We start from the raw sequence: 27,006 nt of genomic DNA on the forward strand, positions 1-27,006 counted from the left end.
GAGCGAACGCAGCTAGCATGACTGCAAATATAACAGACAAAGCAGTAATTCATTCCCCACTCGACGGCAAAAGAAATAGGAAGTAATTATCTGAGCCAGTTTGTACTTCAGGCATCGTTTTTTGATAAAGTACATTTAGGTATCGTTTGGATTCGAAGATGAGTTAAGATGAATTATAAATAGTAATGAGATGAATTGTAAATAATAGTAAAATTTGTGAGTTAAAGTTGATGAATAATAATGAATAGTAATAAGATGAGTTGAGATGAGTTGAAATGAGTTGAGATGATTTACGAATACAAACTGGGCCTTAAAGGATCTTAGTCAAGAGTAGATAGCATTTATCACACGCAATTGTTGAGACCACTACCAAAATAGGTATTCATGGTTATGCTCTAATGGCTGCAATTTCAGTGTCTCTAGATTTTCAGACATCCTTGAAAATACGCAATTGAGTTAATGAAAATGACTTCAACTACAGTAACAAATAAAAAGTGATGTATCTGATGGCAAATTGCATTTTCTTTGACCAACTATCAGCTTATGTGTCCATTATATAATAAACATTCCACGTGACTCATTCATTGCTGGATCAAAATTTCCAATCCAAAAATTGGGCCCTCAATCCCAATGGTACATTTTCTCCATATGCAATGGTTCTACAGCTACTTGTTGTACAGGTGGACCGCAGTGAATATGAAGAAACCTGCCATCTGCATCCACATTTAAATTTCAAGTTATCTTTAAGCATATCTTATTCTAGCATACAAATTCAAAATTGTTTGCTACCCTGACATTTCTTCTTTGGGAAAAGTAAAATAAGCAAACCCTGACATTTTACAGCATTCCCAGAACAGAATGAAGTGGAAACTCAAGCTAAAGGTTTTGTGATAAAGAAGGGAGTGCAACAAAACAGGAGACAAACCAATCTATGAGGAAAATCGGCAACAAATAGTTGGAATGAAATATGCCAAATTAATGTCAGGTATCGAGTATAAGCTAGTTGCTAAGCCAAGACTCATCACAAGTCGATAGGCTACTTGCCAATAACTTGAGCTCAGCTCATAAGTCTGCTTACTTAACTCTGCCAGCAATACTTGCTAAGGTCAATTTGCATGGTAAGCCAAGTTCGAGTAAATTATTCAATATGGAATGAAAATTTCTGCAGAGCTCAACTCAAGTCAAACTAGGCTAAGGCTGAAAGCTTTTAACACGCAATCTGAGTAGGCTGCCATTATCTGTATACCGATCTACAAGGCGCAATTGGAATTACATCTTTCCCAACCTAGACTATCCTAGCATTAGTGGGAAAAAAACAAAATCCCAGCTTCTGTAGAAATGACCACAACAGCAGTAGGGCAGATAAGCTGTTGCCAGAAATCCAAGGAGGATCCTCTAATTATCCCTCCAAGAAATTAAAAGAAATAAGAAAAATAAACAAACAACTGAAAAGATAATTTGTTTAAAACTGCACACAGACAAGAAGACTGATGAGAGAGAGAGAGAGAGAGAGGGTGTTTCGTACCATTGAAAATGCTGCCCCATAATAGGGATAAGCCGCAGGTATAAACCTTTCATATTCATTGTGCCTATAGGGCCGGACTGGAATCTGTATTAAAAAAATTATCAATACATGGTATACATGAAAAAAGGTGCTTATATATTGTAACATTGAGTCAAACTTGCAAGTAATGTCAAAGATGGCAATTGAGTTGCAGATCTGTCATGTATTCTTCTATAACATTTCAAAATCAGACCCTTAAATTTCACCTTATTAAACTCAATAGCTTAGCAGCAATATAATGTGGAGAAGGCACAGATCATGGTCCCAGTTCTGTACCATTTTTTAAGTTTCGACCAAGACCCAACAAAAGCATTAGATTCTTTGCAAGAATGCTCAGCCAGCTATGTTTACTTCTAAATTATATACTTGGATACATGCTTTAGAGTTTTTTTTTTTTTTTTTATTATATTTATTTTTAATGACGCTCCACGGCAGAGCCCTTAGGACTCACCTATGGAATGCTTTAGAGAGTTATCACATATACAATTCTCTGAGTAATAATCCTAAGGTTGCCTCTTTACAAGGTCCAACTGAGAATACTATATGTTATATACCTGCTTTGACAGGGATAAGCTTGTGTATCCAAGCCTTTGGTACTCAACCTTGAACTGGAAAACCCATAAACATCTGGAACCTTGAATGCTGTAAAATAACGACCCTGCAAGAAATCAAAATTATAAATAAGAGGTGTTCATCCCCCCACCCCCCCCCCCCCCCCTCTTCTCTCAAAGAAAAAAAGAAAAAAAAAAAAGTCCGTAAGAACACAGCCAGTGAAATCACTTGCAACTTTGTAACTACTTCTTCACCTTCTTGTCAGTGGATAAATTCTTCAGAACATAGGGACTCATCATGTAAAACTGCACCTGAACGTCATCAGCTACATATGGTTCCCAACTTCTACCAGACCACTCATAAATCTCAACAGAATATACCTTCAACCGGATACGAAGTGTGAGTAGTACAGAAAACCTTTTAATCAGTCTTATGTTGTGCTCTGAAATAAATTAAAAAGTAAAGCAAAATTACCAAGTCATCATTGATCCTATACATGGACGGTTCATCAGCCTCCCCATCTTTATGGTGTTGTACATTCACAGCCTATTGATCAATAAAGGTCTTACTATGACGAAGCAGTAAATAACTCAAAAATATGGTAATCAAACAATGACACAAGATAATCTAAATGAACCAATAAGTCAACTATTCTTTTTCCCCAAACTGTCTTAGGAGGAATTAAATCGTAAACAAAACTACTACAATAGGATGCTGACCTTGAGATGTCCTCTTTCATGGAAAACCCATTTGCTAAGCTCAGTCAAAAACTGTTCATTACTCGATTTCTCATGTCTGTTAACGCAAAATAAACACATAATCAGTTTTTCTTTCGAAAGGCAGGTGTGTGTAGATAACAAAAAGCGTCAAAAAGTGCGCTTTTGTAAATACACTCCACTATTGGTAAGCAAAGCACTTTGGTCTTGGCACTGTGCTCTTACCAACACTGCACAAAACAATGGCAAGTCAAAAGATTTACTCACTTAGTCGGAGTCCCAGCTTTCTGCACCCCAGATCTGAAGAATCTGTAAGGAAAAAAAAAAATGATCAAAAGAGGGCACGCAATAGGAAAAAATTGTTTAACTGGCAAGTACTACATACCGATTGCTGAACATAACCAATGAGCCAGAGATCAAAATCCGAGCATTGTTTCGAGCCTGAAACAAACAAGATCTAAGCATGTTTAAATTTTACATATATATTTATATATATATATATATATGTATTATATATATATATATATAAGATTTCATGATGATATCATTTGCAGTAATACTACCCACTAAATGGTATCAAAACAACCGATAATTTTATTGCAAGCAATAGGATTTAATTTACACAAAATCAGGCATAAATAAGTCCCACTCCATCAAAAATATAAAAACAGTCAAATTTTGTAACTTTCAAACAACGAGTTTATCATACCCTTATATGAAACATACGAGTCTGTCCACCCCCACCACGCTCAAGGCTCTATACCCCAACCAACTTGCTCGGACACAAATAAACATTCATTAAGGTATATACTACCATCCAACATTAGTGATGCTACCTGCCATATACAGGTGGGTAGCTGTCCTCCCCGGCCCCAGCCACTGTCCGCCCGTATTCGTTTAACAGGTGGGTTCATTTCACCCTATTTTCGCCCATAATCCGACCGGATCAGCCATAATCAACATTATTTATCACAAATCGACAGATCTATGCAAAAATCCATAGCAAATGAAAGAAAGCCAATCAACAACAGATCTGAAAAACCACAAATCGACAAAAGAAAAAAACCCAACCAACGAGATCTCCTGTGACATTCTCTACAAAACCCCAGAAAACACGTTTAACGAGATCTCTGTGTTGAGACCAAGGGATCTCTATGCTGAAACCCTCGGAGCCTGCAAAGACCCATGCCTTTGCACCAAGAAGTAATCTGAAAAAAGACAAGAAGAAGAAGAGGGAGTAGAAGAAAAAATAGAGAAGAGATGGAAGGAGAGGTGTGAGGGAAGAGGAATGGGGAGAGCAGCTGGAAGGCTGAATGTAGATGGGAAAAGAATAAGAATCTAGGTTTTTTTTTTTTTTTCTTTTATAGTGAAGTGCAGATGGGCTGGTAAAATGTGGTTGGGTAAAATCCAACCCGCTATCCACCCGCTTTACATTTATTTGTTAAGGCATCTGCCTGCCCGTCTGAGTTAACGGGGCAGGTTTCCCACCCGTTACCCCTGTGGGCTGTGTGGATTGGGCGGGCAGGCCAGATTGTGGGGGTGGCCGCCCAGCCCTATCTAACGGGTGAACAAGCTCCAAATTCTAATAGCTTTTTACAAGCCTATTAAAAATATGAATTGCTCAGCACATGTTTCATTTTATGCAGGCAGGGCTTGTTCTTAGAATCAAGCATGAGAAATGAATTGATAACAAAGAGGATCAAAGGCAAACTCCAGTAAATGGGTTCAATACTAGAGGCAGTTTCCATGCTCATAGAGCCATGGAAATAATGTGGAGTCAACACAAAAAAACACAACATGTAAGAACAGAGCTGAATTCATAATTCTATTGTTTTCTGCGAAGTAGTGATGTTATATGAAGTAATTCTATGTTCCACAAGGGATCTGAACGAGAAATTAAGCTACTTTCAGTTGTTATTTTGTCAGACATCGGTAATGGAAAAGGTTCATGTCATATGTGTATGCAGGCCGGACCTTTTCTTTTTAGTATTCACAAAGCCATTGTGACATCCCATATGATAAGAGGATAACATAGATGGTGTATGGGATCCCACATTGTTTAGGAAGGAGAAGTTCTTTTTTTTTTTTTTTTTTTTTTTAATAAGTAATAAGAAATTTTATTAATATAAAGATAGGCGTAAGCCAGGTACACTGGAAGTATACATGAAAAACACCGCTTTAAGAACTAGAAACTGTTACAAGGAAATCATGGGAGTTGAGACCATTAAAATCTAAAGCAATGGCCCACATAAATAAAGTCTTCCATAAAAAACTCATAAACTCTTCATCAGAGCGTTCGTGATCCTCAAAATGTCAATCATTTCTTTCACTCCAGATACACCAAAGAATACAAATGGGAACCATCTTCCACAAAGCTGCGATCTGTGTTGTCCCTGAGATTCCTCTCAAACTTGCAAGTAATTCAACAATCCTTTCCCGCATCGTCCATGCTAGCCCCACCCTACTAAAAAAATGATTCCATGTATCCCGGACAAACTCACAATGTAGGAGTAAATGAGAAGGAGAAGTTCTTGCTCCTTTTGGAATATAGATCATGTGGTTTGAGCCCTCCATTGGGGCGTTACAAATGGAATCAGAGCCTATCCCGACTAGAAATGTGGGACTTGAGCCATGTCATCTACGACGGATGGACCCGATGAGAACATTGGGATTTAAGGGGGGGAGATTGTGATATTCCATATGATAAGAGGATAAGTAGGTGGTGTATGGGATCCCACATCGTTTGGGAATGAGAAGTTCTTGCTCTTTATAATGTTTCAATAGGGTTCCAATTGTATCATTGACTAGTCTTTTTGGAGTATAAGTCATGTGGCTTGGGCTCTCCATTGGGGCGTTACAACCACTTCAAAGAAGTAAGAAAAACTCCTATGGACTGTATCTTAAGCCCAATGTGTTACAGAGAGATATCCTACTGAGGCACTGGAACGAAAAGTAACAATATGAAATTTGTATAAATCTCTACAAAATTTATACACTTGGCTCGACAAGGGCAATGTTGATATGGAGAATGCCAACTACTTTAGAATAACATAACAAAGGCTTGGTAGAGCTGAATAAACTAAATACTAAATGTTATCCTTCTTCTTCCCACATACATACACCTGCCTCTATATTGTATAGAAATCATATATAAAACATGAAGAAACCATAAAAAGCAGTAAGTAACAAATCAAGACAAATTACTGATCAAAACAAATCAAGAAAAATTACTTGGTCAAAGAGCAGAGGAAGATGAGTTGAGTGCCATAATACCTGCAGGATAGAAACTAAAGAGATTGCAGATCCAGTGAGTGATGGAGGATTTGACAGCTTGGAATTTGGATTAGCAGAATATGCTGAAGGAGAAGCGGAGAGAACTTTCAGCACCTAATAATGTGAAAAGGACATTAGGAAATTACAATGAACATGGAAAAGCATATGAGCAATAAAATTGAAATATTCTCGTAAGCATTTACTTATCTTAGTTGTTGAAAAGCATATGAGAGGGAGACGTCATACCAGGCTATTGGCAGGACTTAAAGTATGGCCAATTCCTTGGAAAAGTACAGGAGCCTGTCACAAGTTTATCCAAAAACTAATAAAAAAGCTGAGCTTGCGATTGTCATAACCACTAATGACACACAGTGGTTGGTCAGTGGTTGCAAATGCACATTAAAATTGAGCACAGACTGTTATGAAATGAAGTGACATCAGAAACTAATCAATTATGAAAATTCAGGACTAAGAACGTAGTCGGACATTGCAAAACCTATCGAAGTACAAATCAGGAAAAAGGAAATGATGAAATAAATAAAGTTGGAGTGAGTTGTAAAACTATCCATTTTGAAAAATATAATATACAAGAACTGATAAGTTGAAAGAAAATCATAAAAACTTTTTTTTATAAGTAAAAAAAAAAAAAAACTCAAAAGAGACAGTGGATAATTCATTGAAATATGCGTAAAGACCAGAGGTATGAGTCAAATACAAGTGTTGATAACATGTACATGGTTGTGTTACATAAACTGAATAACCAAGATTGACTGTCAGAGCCTGTAATAACCTCAATTTTCTCACTTCCCAAAAGTACATTAGACTTGATGAAATCATCACTAGCAATCAAAGTATGGTCTCCTTCAGTTTCTGAAACTGCATAGCTCGTGTGATCAATAACCATAGCTGTCGGTCCTGTACCCATAAATGATTAAATAAAAAATAATAATAAGGCAACCAAGATGGTAATTGACAGAATTTTTTTAATGAATAAATAAATCACTCAACCACCTACAAACACAAAAATACTGGACGGAATTGAAATGTTGAGCGAAGAATATATTAGGTTCCGATGATGGATACACACCTCATCAAAATCAACTCCACACTCAGTGGCAATTTCTCTTATTAGATCCGATGCATTATTATCAGCCGCAAGAATTAAATCATGACCAGAATCAACAAAATCCAGTATTGCAGCCAAATCAATGGATCCTCCAAAACCTACAAATTTTGACACAAAAAATAGGAGAAAAACTAAACAAATTAAAAAATGCATCTGCATTTCTCATCCTCCTCCATCAGTATAAATATTGAAATAAATAAAAAGGCAGGTACCCTACAAATTCACCTCAAATCGCTATTATTAAGCTTTAAACGTGTTTGGTTGCTGAGACGACTGAAAGGACTATAAATACAACTTAAGCCCTTGATACTTTTTATAAACTCAAAGGTCAACTTTCGGTCACCCGAAGAATAATATATCACTATTTCTTTCAGTTGAGCTAATGAGATCCAGGATTTCACGTATCTTTTCGCATTGTCCGATAAACCAAACGGATCGAGAACAAAATTGAGAAAACACGAACTTACGCTCGGTCGTGGGGCAAAACAAGATCAGGCCGTCGTATAGATACTGGCCGTAACGCTGCAGCCCGATCTTGGGGTCATCGGCAAGCTTGAAATCGAGCTCGAACCCACGGGACTGGAGGGACTTGAAGTAAACTGAGTGAGACGATTTGAGGGCGAGGTCGTCGAGCAAGACGAGGACTCGGCGACTAGAAGGGTTCTCGGGAGAGAAGGAGGTGCATAAAAATGGGAGGAAAGGGAACAGGATTAGGAAGAGGGAGAGCTTCGGCATGGTTGGGGTTAGGGTTTTCGGGGGGTGGGGGTGCACAGAGAGACCGAGTGAGGAGACTTCTGTTTGTAAAGGGGTGGTTTTACCCGAGATTGAAAAATAGAAATTGGGGTAGTTTTGGAGATTTCTGTTTGTAAAGGGGTTAACGAGTAGTTCTAATTTCTTTAGTGCTGCTTTCTTTTTTTTTACTCTTTAGTTTCAAAAACATTATCCGAAAGAAAGAAGCGTAATGTTAAATACAAATAGGCATACAATTTTCTTTTATATAAAAATAAGTTCTACTAATAAAAAATAACTATTTTACACTTTTTTTTTTTAGTGGAATTTACTTTTTACAATATCTTATACAAGACTTGTCGATTTAAAACTTGTATAAATCAGTTCTCAAAAAATAGGCCCTTTTAATATTACTTTAAGTGTGATATACATATTGTATATCAAACATATAATTTTTTAATATTTTATATTAAAATTTAAGATATTTTTATAAAATTGAATTTATTTTTAATTAAATTATATGGTTATGTTCATTGAATTTTTTTTCTTATAGATTATGTAAAAATGTCATGTTTTGAAATTTTTAATCTAAATTCAAAGAGAACAATAAAAAAAATAGCTGGGTAGTATATTAATAGTAAAATAAGTCTAAGGGTATTTGTTCATGCCGAAAAAATTCCACAACAGGTCGAAAGGGGAGAAAGAGTCATTCCTGACCCGCTATGAAGATTCAAGCCTCGATCAATGTGGTATGGAGCTCCTGATAGTATTCCGGTGCGACTGTATGGTGTCAGTGTGTAAATTCATAGCAGTGAAATAAGTATAGTGAAATAGACACACAGATTTACGTGATTCAACATATTATCTATGTCTATATGATGTTTGGGATGAAAAATTTACTATAATATACTTGTTTACAATCTCTCATAGCCTATCATTTCTCATTATATAATGAAGATCTTGAATATATTTATCAGAAAAAACGTTCTCGTTGGAGCTTCGCTTTGAGAGGTTGAAGAAGCTAAAGCAGTGGAAGAATCACCCGTTTGAATTTGTTTGACCGTCCCATTTTATCTGATACATTTTTCCGTGTGCCCTTGCAATGGTGAGGCATGGTCCTCATTGGATATCTGACATCTTATTTTTCATTTCCACTTTCTTTCTTACCTTCCCATCATTTCTTCTTGACACGTTCTCTCGTTTCTCTTTTGTTCCCTCTCTCAATTTTTCTTTTGTTTCCTAGTAGTGGCCTTTAGATGGATTGGGCTCGTCTTGAGTCCGGATATCTTATCCTTAATAGTATTATTATATATTTTAATTTGAAAAATGTTAATATGACTTACAAATGTCTCTACCAAATATATTTATTCATATATTTTAATTTTTTTAATAATTAAGAAAGTGATTATCAGTAAATTTATATTTTTTTATTTTTTTAAAAATTACTTAAAAGGAAAAGAGAAAATCATTTATATTGATATGCAAATCTTGCAACTTCTTCTAATTTAATACGTAATTTAAAAAAATATATATATTTACATCAATCTATAACCACAGCACATGAGCAGCACACCTCCTGTGCTGTAATTAAAAAAAATAAAAAAATATTGTGAGCTGTGCTATTACTATAGACTGATTCATAAAAATGTTCTTTTAAAAATTAAAGAGAGAGAGAGAGACCCCACTCCTAAAATATAAAAAATTATCGTTCAGATTCGTTCTTAGCCAGCTTTCTCTCGCCCTGCAGAAAAAAAAGTCCCTTGGTTTATTGTCACAAGGTAAAAGCTATACTCTTTGTCTTCTCTATCATAATTTCCTTGCACGCGATAGTATCTGTTGCCTTTTTTCTATCTTCACGTCCCTCTCCGATAATCTGATCCAGGTTACGAGCTTCGTATATGTTTATTCTCCATACAACTTTTTTTTTTTTTTGTGGGGTGGGGGGGGGGGGGGGGGCGGGGGCTTTTTATCGGGTTCTGGGTTCTTTGCGATTGGGTTTACTTGAAGATTTTGTAATTATGCAGGGTTTTATTCTGTTTTGGTTTTTTTTTGAGTTATTTGCTATGTATTGCGGTCAACGAGGTTATTTTCCTCATGGGTGCGTCTGTTGTGGATTGCTTATGTTTTATGTATTAAGAACTAAGAACTATTGAAGTTGTTGTCTCTCGGTGGTTTTTTTTGGTAAGTTCATAACTTTTGTTTAAGCATGGTGGTTTTGTTTTAGAAGTATTATGTGGTATGAAGACTTTCGCGAAATACCATTGGTAAGGAGCTGTAAGTTCCTGAATTGTTGTATGAACCATGTTATTGGTTGGAAGCTCGAATAGTTGTGGGATTTTTTGTTTCCAAGCGGGTCTTTTGTTTCGTGTTCTACAAGTTGTTGTCATTCGCTATATATACAGTCTTACGTAATTGCATTACTGTAGGATCATGGTAAATTGTAATATATGGTGGGAGATATTCTTTTTGGTTTGCTGAATTTTTGGTGGCTATAAGGCATCCTCGATTCCTTGATTGGGTAGTTTTGCTGAAGAAATATTCATTAAGGCGTCGTTTGTTTTGGAGATGAAATTAAATGAGTTCAGATTAAAGTTAAAAGTTGAATAAAATATTGTTAGAAAATATTTTTTTAATATTATTTTTATTTTGGAATTTGAAAAAGTTGAATTGTTTATTTTATTTTGTGTGGAAATTTGATAAAGTTGTAATAATTAGATGAGATGAGATGAGATGAGTTGTGAAAACAAACGAGGCCTAAGTTATTTTGTTTGATAAAAAAAAATTATTCTGTTCAATGGGTTTCTTAAAAGAATTAATTTTTTCATGAGAAGTTATTTTTTGTGTGTTTCTTAGCTATATCAATACCTTCATTTGTTTGGACGATTTTTTTCATGCATCAACAATTCAACATCGAGAGTCATTAACATTGTACCCACATCCACCCCAATATGCTCCAGGTTTTTTTCCTCTAGTTCCTGAGAGTATTCTGGAGCAACTTGTGAGGAAGCTGATAACAGCCTGTTACAAAAAAGAAAAGTTGCCTCATCTGCTTATTCTGCTAGTATCAAGTGGATAGTTGCTGGATTAATGTTTTACGTGCCTCAAGTATGCCAGTAATTAGATTGGCATCAATGCACCATCCACTTATCTATCCACGTGTCAAAGTATTCTGTTGTATATCTAATCCTATCAGAAAATCACTAATAATCCATCAAATTTCACATGCGGAATGATCGAAATGCTCATGTAAGCTGCTAGAGTGCTTAAGAGCACATATCTCAGAAGTGTGGCTGGAGTTGAGTGTGGCTTGAGTGAGAATTTTGGGCCTGGTTCTCCACGCTGGTCATTCTCTTTATAGTGATCTTCTGTGTGCTGCTTCCTTGGTGTCTTCGTAGTCTTTGATGCTGCCACTTTTGTGATGATCTTTGGCAATCATGTGCATTGTGTATGCCAAGACAGACTTCCTGTTTCTCTATTTAAAATATTTAAGTGTTAAATTTTTATTTAGATCCTATTGTGCTGCCTAAGCTTTTTCTTTGATATGGTAGCATTGCATTCCTTGTAAGCTTTTTCTTTGATATGGCAGCATTGCAGTCCTTGTAAACAGATTTTGTTATTTTGTTGTAGGAAAAATGATTAAACTATTTAAGGTGAAGGAAAAGCAAAAGGAACTTGCAGAGAGTGCTAATGGAAAGTCGCCTATCAAGAAGCAAAGCGCCGGAGAATTACGTCTTCACAGAGGTATTGAATCCAATATTTTTATTTGAATGACTAGAATAATGTACTTTAAGCTTTTCACTCAAGGTACCTGAAACAGTTGCTATGAGGTACTTCATCCTATTAAGATTTGGTTGACACATTCTAAAACTGTGGACCAGCTTAGCCAACTTGTTTTTTATTTGAAAACTTTCTTTGGCATTGTTTCAGGATCTCGTTGGCGTACATTGGTTCTTTACTCAGAATTCCTAATAATCTGTCTTGTGGGCAAATTGATGTGAAAATTGAAAGGCATTTTCTTGTATAAAAAGCACAAAATCAACCCACTAGCTTCCAGCAGAGCTATATAGGTTATGTTCTAAGCTTTTTATGTTTTTCATTGTGTAGACATCAGCGAACTGAACCTGCCAAAATCTTGTAGCATATCTTTCCCCAACGGCAAGGATGACTTGATGAACTTTGAGGTTACCATTCGGCCTGATGAAGGATATTATCTGTAAGAATACTCAAATCTATAGCATTCTTCTGTGGCTGATGGAGTATTATGTTTATGAAGTTTTGATGATAATACCCTGTGCCATATTTATGGTGGAAGTTTTGAATACTTAAATCTCTTATTTTTGTAACAGAGGTGGTACTTTTGTGTTCACTTTCCAAGTTTCATCTATTTACCCTCATGAAGCACCGAAGGTCAAGTGCAAGACAAAGGTAAGTAAGCACATCCTGTCCTCTAAAAAAGTTGTTTCTTGATAAATATTATAAGTTATGTGAGGTAAGGCAGTTTTAACAATGCATCCAACATGCAGGTGTACCATCCTAATATTGACTTGGAAGGAAATGTCTGCCTTAACATTCTAAGAGAAGACTGGAAACCTGTGTTAAATATAAACACTATAATTTATGGCCTATTTCATCTTTTCACGGTATTGATTATTGTTTCACGAGTACATTCTTGCAACTAGGTGGATATCCCCCTTTTAATGACAAGCTGTTTGTACACAGGAACCCAACAGTGAAGATCCACTCAATCATGATGCTGCTGCAGTTTTAAGAGACAACCCAAAATTGTTTGAATCCAATGTGCGAAGGGCAATGACTGGTGGGTATGTGGGGCAGACCCTCTTCCCACGATGCATATAGCTGCCACTTGTGTTGCTAAGCACCAACTTCATCGCTTGAAGGTTCAGGGCTGTAAATTTGGTTGCAGAACTTCCTAGAATGGTGCTGTTTGGACAGTTCTTCAGAATGTGCCCAGCAGAAGACGTTTGTATGATGTGTAACTTAGTGACATGTTTGAGTTATTGGTTGGGGACATTTGATTTTCTTTATTTTAATGTGAATCACTGGGATAAGACTTTAGTTATGTATTTATTTCTTTTATAGTTCTTGGGGAAAAACATGCCTTGTACTGCCTTGCTTGGGCAAATGGTGCTAAAACTCCGACTGTGTCATTCACCTGTCTTCAGCCTCGTTTCGTTGTTGAGCCCGAGTTCACGTAGCATTTTCCCTTCGGTACGAAAGAAATGGAGGGATGAGATGTAGAGGCTGATTTTGGGTTGAATTCTTATTACATGTGTAATTTATCCATTGAAAAAGTGCTATGATTTATTTCTATTCTGGCCTGCGATCCTAGGTAAAAGTGATATATTAGTTAGTACTGGAATGACTAATACATATATGTAGGTAAAAGTTTGTAATAATGGTTCCATTTTGTGATCAAATCTATATGGTTTATTTGGTAAACCGTTTATGGCACAGGTTGGGGTTGGCAACCTGAGCTGCTTTTAAGGGTACAAGGACTATAACTCGGCAGAGCAATTCGTTATTATGCTTCAAGGGGCAACGATGCAATGGCATCAGTGGAACACTGCAGCCTCAAAAGATCATGTCCAAGAATGGGTCTGATCTTAAAGCACAAACTAACGCTATCAGCAGCGTTGACGAAGATCCCTTTTTGAGAGTGTGAATGCCTCCATATTGCAGTACAAAAATTCGAAAACCCCTTCCATGGCCATGAAATCTTCGTACTTGCAGTGAGAGGCGATGTAAAGGAAACATTAACCTCGAATGGAAGACAGTGCATGTATTATTGGGTACGCCGTCAAGATGCAGCATTTCCACATAACAGTCATTTCCACAGGACATCATTTCTCTGGGTATTTGATTTTGAGCATGTAGCCTGTGGTTAAAGAGTTTGGATCTACCGCAAACTGTGTTGGCTAAGGACCTTAGGAGAGACCAATTCCATTTGAAAGGGGACTCAATATGATATTACAATTTCGGAGGGATATCAAAGTGTATAGAAATATGTTTTTGGGCGAATTACAATTTTCACCCATAAACTACCAACTATTTTTTTTAAATGTCCTCTCTTTTTTTCAACTAAAACTATAGAGATGAGGAATCGAGGATAAACCACTGAAGCAGAACACAAACCATTATATTATTTATGATAAGAATTGATTCAATCAAAATATAGAGATTTTTCACACGATATACAAAAATACAACCGTATGAGCAAGCAATGAAGTAAAATCCACCAAGTGGGAAACTTTGATTTATGATAAGAATTGATTCAATCAAAATATAGAGATTTTTCACACGATATACAAAAATACAACAGTATGAGCAAGCAATGAAGTAAAATCCACCAAGTGGGAAGCTCAAAGTATTCAGGCTAAAAAATGAAATATTCCTCAGCTGTCTAGATCTATCAACACATAATATCTGAAGACCATAAAAAAACTGAGTCAAATTTCCATGTAAGCACAGAAAATGGAGTTGGAAATGAATGTTGATCAAGCAAGGCTAGTTGAGATTTAACCAGGCACGGACTAAGAAGTTCGGGCAAATCTTTTGACTATACTAGCCATATACCTGCCCTGATGCTCTGCAAGTGCAAGCTCAGTTTCATTTGGTTCCCTAGTGCCATCACCAGAAAACACTCCTGCACCATATGGAGAGCCACCTCTGATGGAGTCCATTTTGAACATTCCAGCGCCAAAAGTGTACCCAATAGGAACATAAAGCATCCCATGGTGGGCTAACTGAGTGACTGCTGTCCAACTGCAGGAATTAGAAATAGCAAAAGTCATGAGATGAAACTTGATCACTTGAAGGAAGGTTTCTAGATGATAATGCAGAAATTCACTCCATATCTTCGAACAAATTATGTTGGCACAAGTGATATGAGTATTCATATATAACAAGAAGAAGAACTCCCTAGAATGAGAAGACAATTTTAAAACATTAATCTCCCTGCTTCCCGCCCCGCTCTACCACACTAGTACAAAGAATTGGTTCAATCCATCTTTGCAATTTCGTGGTTCCAGTATTCTGAAATTTGAAAAGCTAAATTATTCTGGATTATGTATGGAATGAAAATAGGAAGATACTGCTTACTGCTTACTGCTTAGATAAATCAAGAGGCACCATAACCAAAAGAAGACATAATGGAGGTTCTTAGTTTGACTGACGATCCAAAAGAATAATCATTCAGAAGGTCAGCTAGTTCCGCTTGCATAATGTCTTAGCATTTTACCAGAAATCGGGGATCAAATCCTACCTTCACTTACGACATTGGAAAGTGAGGAAAGACCACCCTACTGTGTATCCGTCTTTTGGGTTGCTAGCATATTAGCAAAGGTTTCTGACCTTCTGCAGATCGGTTCTCATAGCTAGCATGTTTTTTCAGGAGGGATAACCATTCTTAGAGCTATCCCAATATTCTCATCTGGAAGCAAGTCGCGGTTGCAACTTTTATGGATAAAACTGCCGAGTCATCAACGGCTACTCATACAAACGATATGATCTAATAATGATTATTATGCCTTACGCAAACCAACAAATTATGTAGAAGTAGAGACTGCTTCCAAGTCGTTTAATTACAACTTACAAGGATTCCCAATGTACCAAGAATTGAATTCTCAAACCAATACTTCTCCCAAGAAATAACAAATATAGCCAATTTTCATTCCTGCAAAATATTGCATGTAGCAAACAGCAACTATTGAATTAGTTCAACCACTCAATACCAAAGACCATACTTACGCAGTGGTCTCCTGGCCGCCGCCCTGTGTGCCGGTGCTCACGAAAAAGCCGGCAGGCACCCCAGCCAGCGTCTGCTGCTCCCACAGCCCCCACATTGAATCAAAAAATGCCTTCATCTGTGCGGCCATGCTCCCATACCTCGTTGGAAAACCGAAGAGCAATCCATCAGCCTCCACCAGACCCTCCGCAGATATCACGGGCACCTCATTGTCCTTCTGAGGGACCCTCATCTGCGCCAATACGTCCGGGGGCAGTGTCTCCGGGACCCTATAAAGAACCCCTTCAACGCCCTCAACGGAATCCACCCCTTTCTTTATTGTCTTTGCCATGAGCTCCACATGGCCGTACATCGAGTAAAACACAAGGAAAATCCTGAGCTTCTTGGCCGATTGTATGACCCCATCTTGGACTGGGGTGGTTGTATTATTAGTACTTGAGGTTTGGTTTTGGCCAGAAACAGGAGTGATCCTTTCTGGATCTGTAGGATCTTGATCGGCAACACCTGCGGGTGCCCTGTGCTTGCTTGGCACACACCCACCTCCTTTACCCATAAAAGCTTCAACTGTGTTTGAGATTTTTATAGTGCAAATATAATCGCTGAATTTCAATTCTTCTTCAAACTCATACCCAGTAAGATTATAAAATTGATGGGTGTCGTGGGACAACTACGAGGATCAGAAGCTTACCAGGTTCTGAACTGATAAGGCCTTCTGATTGGTGGTGTTGGAACTGGACGTGAAGTTGACCTTCTGAGCTGTTTAGAGCTCCGGGTCGACCCAGCTCATCGCTGTCATTCCAATTTCCAGGTGTGAAAATAGGAGTGGGATAGCACAATGCCATTTGGCAAGAAGATGTAGTAAAAGAAGATCAAAAGGGAAGAATTTTTTTTTTTTCCTCGGCAATTAAGAGGGAAGCTGGAACATGTGGTCGTTTGATTGGAATATTTCACCGTAAACTTTGAACGAGATCCTCTTTTTTCTTTTTCTTTTTTTGGCTCCTTGGCCATGCACTATTATACCTGTCATCCACGATGGTGATAGCGATGGTACATGAGGACAAGGGATTTGGGTTCCAGTTTTTGGAGGTTGGAATCATCTCTTGTTTGCTTTCTATTCCCACATTTTTGACCCATTCTACAAAAAACTTTATGTTATTTTAAGAGCGCAATGGCGACCAGATATTTGCGCTGTTGGGCAAATCTTTAGCCAACATTTCAGGGCTTTTTTCTTGAATGCAAAGATCTGTCTTTTATAAAGAGATGGTTCTCTGGCTTTTATGTATCGTGTGTTGCAACATTTCAGGATTAGTATTTATGCATGTGATCCTCCTCCCTGACTTCCGGGGTGGACAAATGGATTTGGATTCAAAACGCAGAAATGGAACTGACTATTGAGGTTGCAATTAGGTAGTGAGGTATTTTTAAGTATTCTGTGAATAGTAATAGAAAATAATAATGAAAAAGTAATAAAAAAATAATAATAGAATATTGAATAATAGTTAATAAAATAATAAATAGTGGTGATATATTACAAGCAATCTTAAACTTTGAAGGCTAGGGCAAATAGGGTTATTCCAGAGTATATATTGCCCAGGCATATTAAAGTCAGGATATTAACCACCAGATCTCACACGAGTGAGATCTAAAATCATTGGACCACCACTCTCAATGAATGATGACAGAATTTTTCTGAAAAAGAAAAAGGAAAAGAATGATGATGGGACCTAACCACTGAAATTATTTACCAAATGCATTTGTTTCATTCTCTCCAAAAGCTTTGTATCAAGGCAGCCCATTACTCCATTTAGATCAGGTGGGAGTCCAGAAGCTCATTCGTAGCTGCATTTTGACTGAGGATATCATTCGTTCACCTTGAATGGTGGGGTTTGGAAAATAATCCATTTTAAGGGACTTGTGAAGCCCATGAATGCAAATGAACACGAGAGGCCTGACACAGAAACATCGATTATAACTTCTCAGCCTTCACTAAGTTCCATGATTGCTGTCATGCCAAGGCAGTGCTTCCACGAAGTTACTTTCTGAATCTGTACATGTTGAGGGTCTGGGACTCTGGATGTAGATAATTTTGATACAGTACATGGGCTAGAGTATCAAGCCATAGCTTGATGATGATGGTAAATGGATGATCAAACCTCGTGGAGTTTAAGGTTGATGACACGAAGCAACCCTTTCACTTCTTTGATTTAGTCGTGAAGAACATTATGCACAGAACTAACAACAAGAACGCATTGTATGAGAGCTCAAGATGGTATAAAACAATTCAGAAATCAATTTGGATTCTTGGTGTGTAATCAAAATGTGGCTGCATATCAATGAAGCTAATAGCCTAATATCAGCAGGATTTAAACTTATAAAAAAAAAACATCAGCAGGATTTTACAAATACAACAAGCAAACTCCACACAAGTTGGCAAAGACAGAAGACCAGAAGCCTTCAACTTCTACATCCACAACAACAAACTCACAGATTTTACCCCAAGGCCTTACGGATGCAAATGAGCAGGACTACCCCATACCTCCAATAGCTCAATATTGCAAGATGGACGTCCAGTCTCCCTTCAACTGCAGAAAGTAACAAAGAAATAATTTCTCACTGTTCCTTCAATGAACCAGTTCTAGACCTCTTCAACTCCCATGGTGGTAAACAGCCCTTGTAGTGAGAATGCAGAAACAAGGATGACATTGATACTTCCTTCTGATGCATGGAGATTGATGACAGACAGCTGAAGACACTCCTCAGTTTCTTCTTTTCATTGTCATCTTCTTGGAAGTCAGGGTCATGGCATACAGTGGTAGATTTAAGGGCCTCAGGGAGTATGCAGTTGCACAGTGAACCTACAAGGAAGACACAAGAATGAACTACGGTCACCTTCACATGAATGTGTGGAAACTAATACGAGGGAACTAATGCAGTAACAAGGCATACAACTCAATGAATATCATGTTAAACCTCCATTTTATTTTATTTTGTTTCCAGAAAAGTAAGTGCTCCCGGTTCTTTCAATCAGTGCTTGGATGATGAAATCCAAGCATATATCTAATGAACAAGGTAACTTGATAAAAGTCATGCATCAAGTATTCTTTATTTTTTAATAGCCTAAAGGTTCGTTCACATGTTACATGAGTGCCTCGTGCTCTATATAAACCTCATCAGCCTTAAACAAGGAAATTGTTGCATAATACAAAAATCTGAGTTAAACCATGATAGTCAATTGATAAAAGAAGCATTCAGGCCTTGAGCCACCAAGATAGTTAGAGCCAAAAGTTCATGCAAACTTTCTCTCTTTTTTTTCCAAGTAAAAGGTAGAATAAAGGTAAAGAACAAAGTAATCAAACAAAAGCAAAATCTGAAAGTAAAATATACTGCATGATAAACAAGATGCATATAACCTACCTATTCTTGCAAGTCTGTTTACCCATCTTGGCATTCGGTTACCAGTCAGCTTGTAACATATATCCTCACAGAAATGATTGCAGTTCTTAGCAATCAAGTGATATGTATCACCATTATAGTTTGCTGACTGGCTCTCCATGAACTCTCTAACCTGGACAGGATCTAAGCATGTTGTCCCCATATATATTGACTTTCTAAACTTGAAGCCAGGGCACTGCCGAGGTTCAACCTCAAAGACACCGCTTGTTGGGTAGTCATGAGCTCCAAATGCATATTCAATCCCCTGAACTGAAAATGCAACAGGGACAATCAGAAAACGGTTGTATCATCCAGAGAATACCATAATTTAAGAAGAGAAAGAAGATGACATGAAATTAACATTTGACATATATGTACATTCATATTTGCATGCATACAAGGGAGAATCCAGGACTTTATCCTTGGGGAAGTGGAAGGGGGGGTGGAGGTTGAGAGGAGAGAAGGCAAATCATATCCTCTACCATGGATTGAGGCTTTACAGAAATGTGCAAAAACCTTTTGGGTACTTTTACATGAACATCTGATATGCAGCAACTTTATTTAGCATTTTGATCACATGTACTCATCCCCTACTATATTTTTACATTAATGAAATGTTTGAACTGAATGAATCATGTGCCACTGCAATTTATGATGTAGATTATTTCCCCTCTCCTCCTTACATCCCCTCACTTTTAATTCAGTCAAACAAAAGAACATCTTTTTGCAGAGTTTTTCCTATCATTTGGTCCATATGGCTTGAGAGGAGCGTTGTCTAGCTGGGTCCAGTTCAATCAAGAAGGTTAATTTTCCACTGTAAACAATAGTGGCATAGACCAAACCATTACAAAGATTAAAGGCACTGTCCCTTCCTCAGTAATTTTATAACTGTTCTAATTCAGTTGTCAACTCATACTCTCACCATTGACAGTAATATATAGCCAGATAATCCCGGGTAGAAACTCCATGAGAAGCACCACATGCTCTGGTACTATCATTTTCAGAGGAACCACAAGTAATTTAAAGCATCATTAATGGATATTTAAAATAAAATTAACTAACCTTCCACTCCAGAATGAAAGATACCCAGGCCCGCCCAATAGACATAGCCATTTACAGGTGTCAAATCGTACACATTCAGATAGACAGGTGAATTGCCTGGACTATATCTTGCTGACTTCACTTTTGGGAATATGCAGAAGCGTGTGGCCGATTTGCCTCCGAAACAAGGAGGCATAATAGAATGCCAGCCATCCTTTGGTCCTGATTTCATGATTTAAGGGTGAAACTAGGAATCCATCAACGCCTGGTTCCGACCTGTAGAAAGTGGAATAACAACATCAACTATCCATGTTAAACTGCAAAAAGTGACCACTAAGGCCTCATTTGGATAGAGAAACAGTTTCATCTCATATCATCATTATATCTTTTCTAAATTCTCACACAAAATATAATAAATAATTCAACTTTTTCAAATCTCAAAACAATAATAATATTAAAAAATAATATTCATTTTATTCAATTTTTATCTACAACCATCTCATTTCATCTCAGTATCCAAACGGGCCTAAGAGTTGTATGACGCGAATGATTTTATTCTTATTTCTAATAGTTCTTAATTGAGGCATAGCACTGTGTGATATTAAAACAAAAGGAAATATCTTCCGTCAATCGAATTTTCACCTTTCTTACATACGTGCAAAGTAGACAAATCTGAAGATCTGAGCGTTAACAATAACAACAATGTTATTTCTCATTTTTGTCCAAGACCTATTTTTTGCAAGCATTTTAGTAATTTATTTCTTCCGTCAAGTTCTTTCTGCGTATCTTTCATCCACTTTACGTAACTCTCTCTCTCTCTCTCTAATTGGATACGGAAGCAGATCAGATTCATCAGGAAACAAAACAATGTAGCAGCAGCATTTGTTATCCAAACAACAATAATTACATCGGAAATTTAGAACGTTTGGTGCGTAAAATCCAATCAAGAAACCAAAAAACTCGAGAAAATAAAGAAAACCCAGAAGGAAAGTGATAATCAAAGAGACGCACTAACCTCTATGCAAAGACCACCCATTAGAAAGCGAAGGAAATGCGACCACCAAAATATAAGGCGGCCATTTTCAGAGCAGGGGGGAGGGCTCCTGAAAATGAAGCAATGTGTGTGCCCGAAACCCACACATCGTATTTTGTTTACCTGACAGAAATGAAACGAAGATTCGGGGAAGCAAAGAAAATATAGTACTTTTTGAAGCCAAATGAGGAGAGAGAATAACACAGAAAGAAGAATAATAGAGGTTAATACGTCTTGCAGCTAAAGGTAAAAGTGAAACCATGAAAGACATGTTGTCTCTTCGTACAATTTGACCGGCTGGCTTTATCATGAGTCGCCAGGTCTGGTCTCCTGCTAATTTAGGTTGTGTTTAAACGTTGAAGTAAATTAAGTTGAGTTGAATTGAGATGATAAAATATTGTTAAAATATTATTTTTTAATATTATTATTATTTTAAGATTTGAAAAAATTAAATTATTTATTATATTTTATATTAAAATTTAAAAAAATTATAATGATGAATTGAAATGGATTGATAGGATTTAAGGTGCTTAGAAAACAAGCAAAAACAAACAGAAAAAAATATTGCGATTTTTTATCATTTTTAATTTTTTTTTAAATTCACAATATCAATAAAAAAATACTTACTTAATCATGATTCATTAATTATTAAATAAAAAAAATCAGTCGGGATTTCAGTTGAGAATACCCAGTTGTGATTTTAGTATTTTTTTTATCAAATTACAAAAAGTCAAAACTATTCTATATCATCTCACTATCCAAATATATATTTTTTTACAAATTATCTCATTTCATCTTAACTCAAAAAATTTTACTATTATTTAAAATATCTCATCTCATCTTATCTGAATTGTGTATCCAAATTAGGCTGAAGACCAATTTGTTGTGACTAAAAATAAAGTAAATGCTATTGTGAAAAAGATTTACAAATTCTTCAACTTTATTATTTTAGGATAATTATTATCAAAATGAAAGGCGTAGATGAATTTTGTGAAAAAAAAAAATACACAAGTGATCTATGCAATAACAAAGTTAATTACAAAGACTACCCACATCATAGTTACACTTCATATGCTATAAAATTAACAATGTTGTTAAGACAAGACAAAAGGAATATTGGCCTCTCTGTAATTACCTTTTTTTAAGGAAAAAAATAAGAGGAGATTGAATTCAATTATTTGTAGAATCATGAATTTAAACAAAAATCCAAATCTTAAAATACTTAAATTCCACGGAGTGACAGCATAGCTTTTGATGTAAATTATTATTATTATTATTGTTTTTTTATAGGTAGTATTATTGATTTCCTTTGTATGTATATGCAACAAAACGTCAAAAAGTAGAGCTTCTCTGGAGAGTGTGGAAGGTTTTGATAAATATATAATCATTAGACTTCTCAAAAGGTTCAGGAAGCCCGTTTTCAAAAGATGCATTAGATGACAAATAAAGCATCATTTTAGAAGATACATCTTTCTAAAAATGTGCAATAAATAAGTAATTTTAAGATGATTTGAGCAACCATGTGAAAACTTGAAATGAACACTCATTGATTTAGAATCGAGTCATTGAAAAAGGTGGACCCAGCACCCATTACAATCTCATCAAAAGTGAAAGAAGAAAGAAAAGAATGTATAAATAGGAGACTGGTTCTTTGATCGACACAACTTCTATAGACAGGTTCTGGACGGAAATGATTTGCAAGAGAGACCCGAAATGGGAGCAATCATGAGTTGAAAGGAAATATCCCTTTCATCACTCCAAATTGAGCCCGCAATTTAAATCCGCACTCAAGTTTCTCCATAAAACCCACTTTTGCATCAGCAGCAAACCAACCATTTTATCATTGCAAACGCTCCTTTACAGCATCTATCGTTGACAGTCCTACATAATAATTTAGCAAGAACCATCTATAACTCAAGCGCCTATCTTGCAATCAGTTGTATGAAAATTTGAAAAAATTATAATGATGAGATGAGATGAATTGAAAGTTTTTCTATATCTAAACGGGGCCTAAGTAAGTGGCAAGCATTTGCTCTCTCTTTTTTCCCTTTCTGAGCTCACAAACATATGCTAAATAGCATCATGTAGCATCGTAGAACAAATTTCGTAAAAATTGTCCAAGTTTGAGTTACTGGCTACATATCAAACAGCCAGAACATGAGGGAGCTTGTTTCAATACAGCTTGCTAGAAGGGAAAAGTTCAACTAAAGGAAAAAATAAAAAATAAAGTAAAAAACACGGGCTTCGGAACATCTATACAACATTTCATCATAACTTGCTAAGCAAATAAATGTTAAATGTATTTCAGAGAACAGAAACATGTTACCAATCTGAACCATCAGGGAAGGGCTCCAGGGCATCCTGCTTCCCACGAACATAAAATTCCACTATAGCTTTCATACGAGGAAGCTTATCAGGGTGGTACTTTACATGAACAATTACTGGTTTGAACTTGCTCAGTTTAGCATCTCTCCTCACAATCTTGAAGAGAACTTTGCTATTCATGAAAAGATAGAAATCCATAGTTCTCCTGGCAGCATGAAGCCCATCATACCCAGGATGTGAAGGGAAAAAGAGCTCCTCGTTAAAAACTGCCTGGTCCCAAGAGTTTGGCTCCCTAGAAAGACAACTGGCTACACGATCTAGAAGCTCAATTGATGGGATCGTCGGTCTGATATAGAAGAAACCAGAGTTATAAACCCACATCCGCATGGTATGGGCATATCGAGCCCACCCCATTGCAGGTTCATCAAAGACATCATTATAACCATAAGCCGTCCCATTATCGTGACCATCAGTCATGGACTCCACATCAGAATCACGATAAAGATAAGGAAAAGGATTCTGCAAATAAACAATATCAACATCCGATAGAAGGACACTATATCCTAGTTGCAAGAACTCCCTCAGAATACGAAATTTCAACCCCGAAACAGCATGGTTCCCTCCGGTCCTCGCAACTGAATCAATACCTTCATCCGGGTCTCTTTTATACACTGGGACATCCTTTTGACTTACAGAACCTGGAAATCTCCTCATCCAAAGCAACAACCAGATAATTGGGTATACCTATTCTCTTAATATTAGTGAACCAGACATCCAGCATGTCCTTCACATTTGAGTTTGCAAGAGCAACTATGAGCTCTCTTTCAACAGCAACTTTCTCTAATATCTCAGCCAGTCTTGTATTCACAGATTCATCAGGGACAACAGTAGGGAAGGTTCTTAATCCCTTCACAGTACCAAAACCTCCAGCTTTCTGCTGTTTACCCAACACAAGAACCTGCTTCTGTGCCTGATCTTTCCTTTGTTCAGCTAATCTAAGCTTTTCAGTAAGCTTCCTGATTTTTGTTTTTTCAACTCGGCATTTTTTTCTGATGCTGCCACAAACTCTGATTTCAGCATGTTCACCCGTTCGGACGATTCACATGAGGCTGAACCAACCTAGTCCGTAAACAACTAGAAAATGAATACTATTTCCATAGACCCAAATTTGTTAGAGAATGAATACTAGTTCCATAGACCTAAATTCCTTCCTTAAAATCTACCTAATTGTCGACTCAGTTCCGGGTGAACTCCATACACACCATACTCATGGCCACAAGATGAAAAAAATTAGCAAAACTGTAGAAGATGCTCGACTATATGACATGTATTAATGCATATAAAATGAACTTCTTCTCATATCAATGGGTTTTCCGTCAAATGGTTACCATATTACTTTAAAATTTCTATAGGCTAATAATCTGTGTGAAACACCCCACGGAAAAGTACAAAGTGTGCAAATTTATATGTATGTATGAATGATTTTGCTCGTTTCAATTTGTTGTTATAATATCGTCGAACATACCATATTTTAGAATCCCAAAACAGCAAGAACGATTCCACACCCCAAAAATTAAGAAAAACTTTTCTTTTTAAAAATAACCAGGCATGTAAATCGGAACCTGTGCATTGTCAGATTTGGAGAGGCGGTGAGTGATAATAGGGGCTGGGAGGAAAAGACCATGAGGGAACAAGAAGGCGAAGACGCAACCAAAGAGGATTCCCACTCCGATGGCTACGGAGATTGTGACCCTCGATTTGGGGAGCGAATGCGCCGTGTTTCGCATCGAGAACCCATCTCTCCGGCCAATCATTTGTGGGGGCGTTGCGAGAATGGAGTCTGGACGATCTGAAAAGAACCAGAAAGGGGGAGAGAGGAGGGACAGACGTGGGTGAAAATTATTTTGACTTATCACCTAATAGGCTAGTATCATTTCATTAAAGTTATTTACGTAATAAAGAGATGATTTTGCATCGATAATCTGTGCTGACGCAGTTATGCTCATTTCCATTGTACGTGATGGTAGGCAGTCGCTTTGAAGCTGTAAAAAAAACCTCTCTCTCTCTCTCTCTCTCTCTCAAAAGTCCCCAAAACTCATATCTGTGTTTTTTGCAGGAGTGGAGCCGCCGCCTCCTCCTCCTCCTCTTCTTTCTCCATCTATCACTTTATTTATAAAGTTAGTTCTTCATTCCTAGTTGGTTTGTTTTCTTTAAAGTTGAAAAAACAGATATACAATTTTTCAACAACATTCGAGAGACACGAATAGCACAATAAGGCTCTTAGGATGAAAATCGTTCAGATAAAAGTGACAGTCCTACAAAAATCGCCGTGTGTAAGCCTCAAGCGCCACCAACAACTGCTCATGGGCCTCACTCATCACCATCTCTAGGAGCTTTTCTCATCACAAGCGTTGAACCAACAGACTCACCACCATCAAATCATTCAGATCTGATTATTGTGGTTGCAAAGAGACAAATGCATAGGCCCCACACGCCTTCACAAATTCTGGAGTCTATCGAAGTTGATCAAAACTGAAATCCATTCATTTTCGTCTCTTTCTTACTAATTTTTCCAAATTTTGCTATGATATTCTTATATGTAAAAAGTTTAATAAAATATTTGAACCATTGGCACCCGACGATTACCACCTCCTATTTGGTCATTTAGCGGTCTCTCTCCCCCAACCCAAGAGCCCCACTTTTTTTATTTTTGTCATCAGCGCAAGAATCACATGTACTCCTTCGAGAGAATATTGAGTTTTGCGACAACGTATAAAATGATAGAGTTTGGGTTATTTAACTGATTTTTTATTATAAGAGTTGTCTTATTTGGCTATAGGATTGTGAAGACGAGGCAGTGGGCCTCACGCGCCACCAACAACTGTGCATGGGCCTCACTCATCATCCCTCTGGGAGCTTTTCTCACCACAAGCGTTGAATCAACGGACTCGCCACCATCAGATCATTCAAATCTGACTGTTGTGGTTGCAAAGAGACAAGTGCATGGACCCCACGCTCTATCACAAATTCTGGAGTCTATTGAAGTTGATCAAAACTGTAATCTGTCCATTTTCATCTTTATCTTATTGATTTTTCCAAATTTTATTATGATATTCATATATGTAAATAGTTTAGTAAAATATTCAAACCATTGGCGCCTGACGATCACTACCTCCCATTTGGTCCTTTGGCGGTCTCTCTTCGCCCAACCCACTAGCCCCACTTTTTTTTTATTTTTGTCCTCAACGCAAGAATCACACGTACTCATTCGGAAGAGTGTGGAGTTTTGTGACAATGTATAATGTGATAGAGTTTGGGTTATTTAACTGGTCTTTATTATAAGAGTTGTCTTATTTGGCCATAAGATCGTGAAGACGAGAGGTAATAGACTTCTCCAATAGCCAGTTCAAGATAAAATACAGTCACTACAATCACTATGGCCTACAATCA

General features: G+C 37.0%; 5 protein-coding genes across 7 annotated transcripts; 1 reads left to right on the forward strand and 4 right to left on the reverse strand.

The window, feature by feature from the left end:
* Positions 1 to 504: 504 nt before the first annotated feature.
* Positions 505 to 8,059, reverse strand: LOC121254524 (dolichyl-diphosphooligosaccharide--protein glycosyltransferase 48 kDa subunit-like). Its single transcript, XM_041154604.1, has 12 exons — positions 7,699 to 8,059; positions 7,193 to 7,329; positions 6,352 to 6,405; positions 6,106 to 6,219; positions 3,218 to 3,273; positions 3,100 to 3,141; positions 2,836 to 2,911; positions 2,591 to 2,662; positions 2,371 to 2,496; positions 2,119 to 2,222; positions 1,526 to 1,609; positions 505 to 713 (listed from the first exon to the last, which is right to left on the reverse strand). Coding segments are annotated over exons 1-12 (1,134 nt in total). The 5' UTR covers positions 7,967 to 8,059; the 3' UTR covers positions 505 to 712.
* A 1,571-nt stretch (positions 8,060 to 9,630) lies between these two features.
* Positions 9,631 to 13,291, forward strand: LOC121254527 (NEDD8-conjugating enzyme Ubc12). 3 transcript variants are annotated; one of them, XM_041154606.1, is made up of 6 exons: positions 9,631 to 9,738; positions 11,588 to 11,701; positions 12,065 to 12,173; positions 12,307 to 12,385; positions 12,484 to 12,600; positions 12,680 to 13,291. In XM_041154606.1, the coding sequence occupies exons 2-6, from the start codon at positions 11,593 to 11,595 to the stop codon at positions 12,815 to 12,817; spliced, it is 552 nt and encodes a 183-aa protein (XP_041010540.1). In that variant the 5' UTR covers positions 9,631 to 9,738; positions 11,588 to 11,592; the 3' UTR covers positions 12,818 to 13,291. The 3 variants fall into 3 exon arrangements, with proteins under 3 accessions (XP_041010540.1, XP_041010541.1, XP_041010542.1); XM_041154607.1 differs by having other exon boundaries at positions 9,703 to 9,842; XM_041154608.1 differs by lacking the exon at positions 9,631 to 9,738 and adding an exon at positions 11,261 to 11,405.
* A 942-nt stretch (positions 13,292 to 14,233) lies between these two features.
* On the reverse strand, positions 14,234 to 16,884 carry LOC121254525 (probable NAD(P)H dehydrogenase (quinone) FQR1-like 2). The gene is made up of 3 exons (XM_041154605.1): positions 16,414 to 16,884; positions 15,728 to 16,289; positions 14,234 to 14,743 (listed from the first exon to the last, which is right to left on the reverse strand). The coding sequence occupies exons 1-3, from the start codon at positions 16,565 to 16,567 to the stop codon at positions 14,512 to 14,514; spliced, it is 948 nt and encodes a 315-aa protein (XP_041010539.1). The 5' UTR covers positions 16,568 to 16,884; the 3' UTR covers positions 14,234 to 14,511.
* Positions 16,885 to 17,992: 1,108 nt separating this feature from the next.
* Positions 17,993 to 21,445, reverse strand: LOC121254528 (deSI-like protein At4g17486). Its single transcript, XM_041154610.1, has 4 exons — positions 21,214 to 21,445; positions 20,220 to 20,474; positions 19,140 to 19,427; positions 17,993 to 18,580 (listed from the first exon to the last, which is right to left on the reverse strand). Exons 2-4 carry the CDS (start codon positions 20,428 to 20,430, stop codon positions 18,336 to 18,338), a joined length of 744 nt encoding a protein of 247 aa, XP_041010544.1. The 5' UTR covers positions 20,431 to 20,474; positions 21,214 to 21,445; the 3' UTR covers positions 17,993 to 18,335.
* Positions 21,446 to 23,271: 1,826 nt separating this feature from the next.
* On the reverse strand, positions 23,272 to 25,438 carry LOC121256116 (arabinosyltransferase RRA3-like). Its single transcript, XM_041156768.1, is given in 4 exon segments — positions 23,272 to 24,243; positions 24,245 to 24,577; positions 24,580 to 24,675; positions 25,179 to 25,438. Coding segments are annotated over 4 exon segments (1,311 nt in total). The 5' UTR covers positions 25,371 to 25,438; the 3' UTR covers positions 23,272 to 23,553.
* Between the last annotated feature and the right edge of the window lie 1,568 nt (positions 25,439 to 27,006).

The sequence above is a fragment of the Juglans microcarpa x Juglans regia genome, chromosome 3D, assembly GCF_004785595.1.
Source record: "Juglans microcarpa x Juglans regia isolate MS1-56 chromosome 3D, Jm3101_v1.0, whole genome shotgun sequence".
In the NCBI taxonomy this organism is placed as follows: domain Eukaryota; kingdom Viridiplantae; phylum Streptophyta; class Magnoliopsida; order Fagales; family Juglandaceae; genus Juglans; species Juglans microcarpa x Juglans regia.

Excerpts from the sequence above, each read along its gene's own strand:
- LOC121254524 (XM_041154604.1), bottom strand. The coding sequence starts at position 7,966 with ATGCCGAAGCTCTCCCTCTTCCTAATCCTGTTCCCTTTCCTCCCATTT. Across the intron at positions 6,220-6,351 it reads TAAGTCCTGCCAATAGCCTG|GTGCTGAAAGTTCTCTCCGC; the intron begins GTATGACGTCTC and ends TCACATTATTAG. Across the intron at positions 1,610-2,118 it reads GCTTATCCCTGTCAAAGCAG|ATTCCAGTCCGGCCCTATAG; the intron begins GTATATAACATA and ends TTTTTAATACAG.
- LOC121254527 (XM_041154606.1), top strand. The coding sequence starts at position 11,593 with ATGATTAAACTATTTAAGGTGAAGGAAAAGCAAAAGGAACTTGCAGAG. Across the intron at positions 12,386-12,483 it reads AGGTCAAGTGCAAGACAAAG|GTGTACCATCCTAATATTGA; the intron begins GTAAGTAAGCAC and ends TCCAACATGCAG. Across the intron at positions 12,601-12,679 it reads GCCTATTTCATCTTTTCACG|GAACCCAACAGTGAAGATCC; the intron begins GTATTGATTATT and ends GTTTGTACACAG.
- LOC121254525 (XM_041154605.1), bottom strand. The coding sequence starts at position 16,567 with ATGGCATTGTGCTATCCCACTCCTATTTTCACACCTGGAAATTGGAAT. Across the intron at positions 16,290-16,413 it reads CCTTATCAGTTCAGAACCTG|TTGAAGCTTTTATGGGTAAA; the intron begins GTAAGCTTCTGA and ends TCTCAAACACAG. Across the intron at positions 14,744-15,727 it reads GGCGGCCAGGAGACCACTGC|TTGGACAGCAGTCACTCAGT; the intron begins GTAAGTATGGTC and ends TAATTCCTGCAG.
- LOC121254528 (XM_041154610.1), bottom strand. The coding sequence starts at position 20,430 with ATGAAATCAGGACCAAAGGATGGCTGGCATTCTATTATGCCTCCTTGT. Across the intron at positions 19,428-20,219 it reads CTTTCATTCTGGAGTGGAAG|TTCAGGGGATTGAATATGCA; the intron begins GTTAGTTAATTT and ends TTGCATTTTCAG. Across the intron at positions 18,581-19,139 it reads AAACAGACTTGCAAGAATAG|GTTCACTGTGCAACTGCATA; the intron begins GTAGGTTATATG and ends TCTTCCTTGTAG.